This window comes from Penaeus monodon, chromosome 24, assembly GCF_015228065.2.
Source record: "Penaeus monodon isolate SGIC_2016 chromosome 24, NSTDA_Pmon_1, whole genome shotgun sequence".
In the NCBI taxonomy this organism is placed as follows: Eukaryota; Metazoa; Arthropoda; class Malacostraca; order Decapoda; family Penaeidae; genus Penaeus; species Penaeus monodon.
The window spans coordinates 14,334,877-14,337,555 of NC_051409.1; the positions used below are offsets into that span (position 1 = coordinate 14,334,877).

A 2,679-nucleotide genomic window follows, 5' to 3' on the forward strand; every position below is an offset into this window, starting at 1 on the left:
GTCCTCATAAATATTAGTTGGTCAATTTTTCTGCAACTGAACATGTCCTATCTTTTTTCAATTATTGCAGTCCACAGAAACAACCACAATATCGATAACCCAAAGTCTTCTTTCCCAACAGCCCTCCAGCAGTGGGAGGATGGCAGAACATCTTGGAGGAGCAACAGGATTTGTGGGTTTCAGTGCCTTACAGGACTTGGGATATGTCCCAGCTGCCTTACAAGGAAGTCCTTCTGATGATAGTACAATATCAGCAGAGTTCCGAGTGGCTCTGCGGAAAATGTCCAAAAAGGATGCCACTACAAAAATCAAGGTGTGTGTGTGATAGCTACAAAAGAGATTAAAAGTAACTAGGATTTATTTTTTTTTTTAGCAAATTTATTCTTTGTAATTAATAATTTTTTGAAATTGTATAATAAAGATTAATTATTTTATGACTTGTCCTAATAATAATTGGTCTTTTTTGTTTTAATAGGCATTACAAGAATTTGAGGCTTTGTGTGGAAATGGCGATGTAGAGTCCATCAAGACAGCTCTTCCCTTTTGGCCTAGATTGTATGCAAAGTTAACCATTGATGTGGAGAGAAGAGTAAGTACACTTTAAAATCCACTGCCTGCTGGATTCATTGAGAAATTCATACTGAAACAGGCTTGTAAATTGCTTGCAGACTTTACATCTTGGATTGCATAGATCTTCATTGTGTAATTTGTAACTTTTCCACAGGTGAGAGAGGCTGCCCAGATTGCTCATGGAGCCCTAGTATCACAAGTGGGTAAACAGCTTGCCCCTCATCTCCGTTCCATCATGCCTTCGTGGGTAATGGGTATGGTAGATCCACACCCAGCAGCCTCTTCAGCAGCTCTGAAAGCACTCCAGGTTAGATTAAATATTTTTCTTTTATTTATCCTTCTAATGTCTGATGCCTGTTGTAATTCATGTCCTAGAACTTTTGAACACTTCCCACCAAATACTCACAAAGATCATAAATAAATCCATGCTATTTGGTAGTCTTGTAATGATGTCAGTAGTTAGTGTATATGGATAAAGTCTGAACATAGTAGTAAGAATTCCATTCCCTGTCCTTCTGTTCATTAGGATCCTTTGTAAATTGCTAACCCCATTTCTGGCAGGATGTCTTTGCTGCTGAGAAGATAGCAGAAGTTATGATTTTCAGCGGGAAGGAAATTGCTGAGCACATCAAAGACAACCTTTTTATTCAGACACCACAGACCTTATCAGATGCCAAGTAAGTGTCTTGTGTAATACTGTGTTCTGTACACTCTCATTATTTTTCAATTTTGCTTGTCATTAAGATTGTACCATCACTAGAATTTTAGTTTATAGCAGCATAGTATATAAAGGGCATTGAAAAATAGTATTTTTTCTTTTGCATTTCAATGGAAAAGAATTGTATAAAGGCAGTAATGCACTCTCATTTAACATCCCCTTTCTTCATCCACAGAACAACAGATGAGGAGGACATGAAGAACAAATACATCCATGTTCTTGTTTGTTCCTTGAAAGGCATTTCTCTCCTGCTCACCTACACTACCAGAAATACTCAGAAAAAGCCAGATGTGATTGCATTGGTTCAGCCTCTTATCCAGAATCCCAAATTTTGGAAAATGTCAAAACACAAGCATTCAATGGTGAAAATAATTCCTGTGGTTTTGAATTATTGGCCTGCCCTGGCACTAGGCTTTGTTTATATTGAAGCATGATGTCTCAGAGTACTTTTCTATTATTTTCTTATTGTTTCATATTATTTTGAATTAATTTGAAGTGTACAGCATTATATTGATTTCCTCAGTTCTTTTGTCTCAGCAAATAAATAACTGCTCCCCCCCCCCAAAAAAAAAGGTCACATAGGTATTGTGAACTTGGAATTTCAGGTACGCATTGCTTGGTTTTCTATGTTAAACAACATGTTCGAGTATGACTCTGGTCTCCTAAAATGCTACAGTGAAGAAGTGAGTCATGTCATCCTCCCATCGCTGGATGACCATGAAGGAGCTGTTTATCACACATCTGGTGGCTTTCTTGCACTTGTGTATCATGTAACCAGTAGGTGATTTTTTTGGTTTTTCTTTCTCTAATAGTGTTGGTATCTTAAGAAAAAGTCTGTTAGAAACCAATATGTTAGTCAATTCCCAGTGGCCATAGGAAATTAGATTTTGGAAAAAAAGTGAATATGAAGATATTCAATTACTTTAGTAAAAAATTTGTTGGCTGTATTTGTGGTGTTATACAAAAAGTAGATGGGCATACTATTTTCATGTGATTTTAAACCCTTTTCATATACTCCTAGGGCACTTGGAACGAAGGGAACAACAAGTCAGTCCTTTAACCGACTGTACTCTGTTCTGCGTGACTGTGGCCGAGGAAGTGCAGCAGAGCTTTATCCTCATTTGTTGCCAATAATAAGCATCATACCAGAGGAAGCAGTAGGAGACAAAACAATGTTTTACCGTCGACTTTCTCAGAGCAGTGTCCACTGGGTATGTCTCAAAGTTACATCATATTACTCCTCTGTGTCAGTAGTTATATATAAAATTTTTTCTCTTTTGCCATTTTGATGTTATAAAGTTCAAACATAGTTATTTTAAAACATAGTTGGTTGCTTTTGTGAATCTGTTATTTTACTTGTTTTCCACAGAAATAGGGGTTCCCAGCAATTT

At 37.0% G+C, this 2,679-nt stretch overlaps 2 protein-coding genes across 2 annotated transcripts in view; both read left to right on the top strand.

Moving 5' to 3' along the window:
- Window positions 1-2,679, top strand: part of LOC119588870 (E3 ubiquitin-protein ligase listerin-like) — an 11,551-nt gene that overhangs the window by 6,910 nt on the left and 1,962 nt on the right. The window lies entirely within an intron of this gene.
- On the top strand, window positions 123-865 carry LOC119588614 (E3 ubiquitin-protein ligase listerin-like; the record flags this gene model as incomplete). The annotated part of the gene is given in 3 exon segments (XM_037937254.1): window positions 123-313; window positions 476-589; window positions 725-865. Coding segments are annotated over 3 exon segments (429 nt in total), but the record flags the coding sequence as incomplete, so codon positions are not given.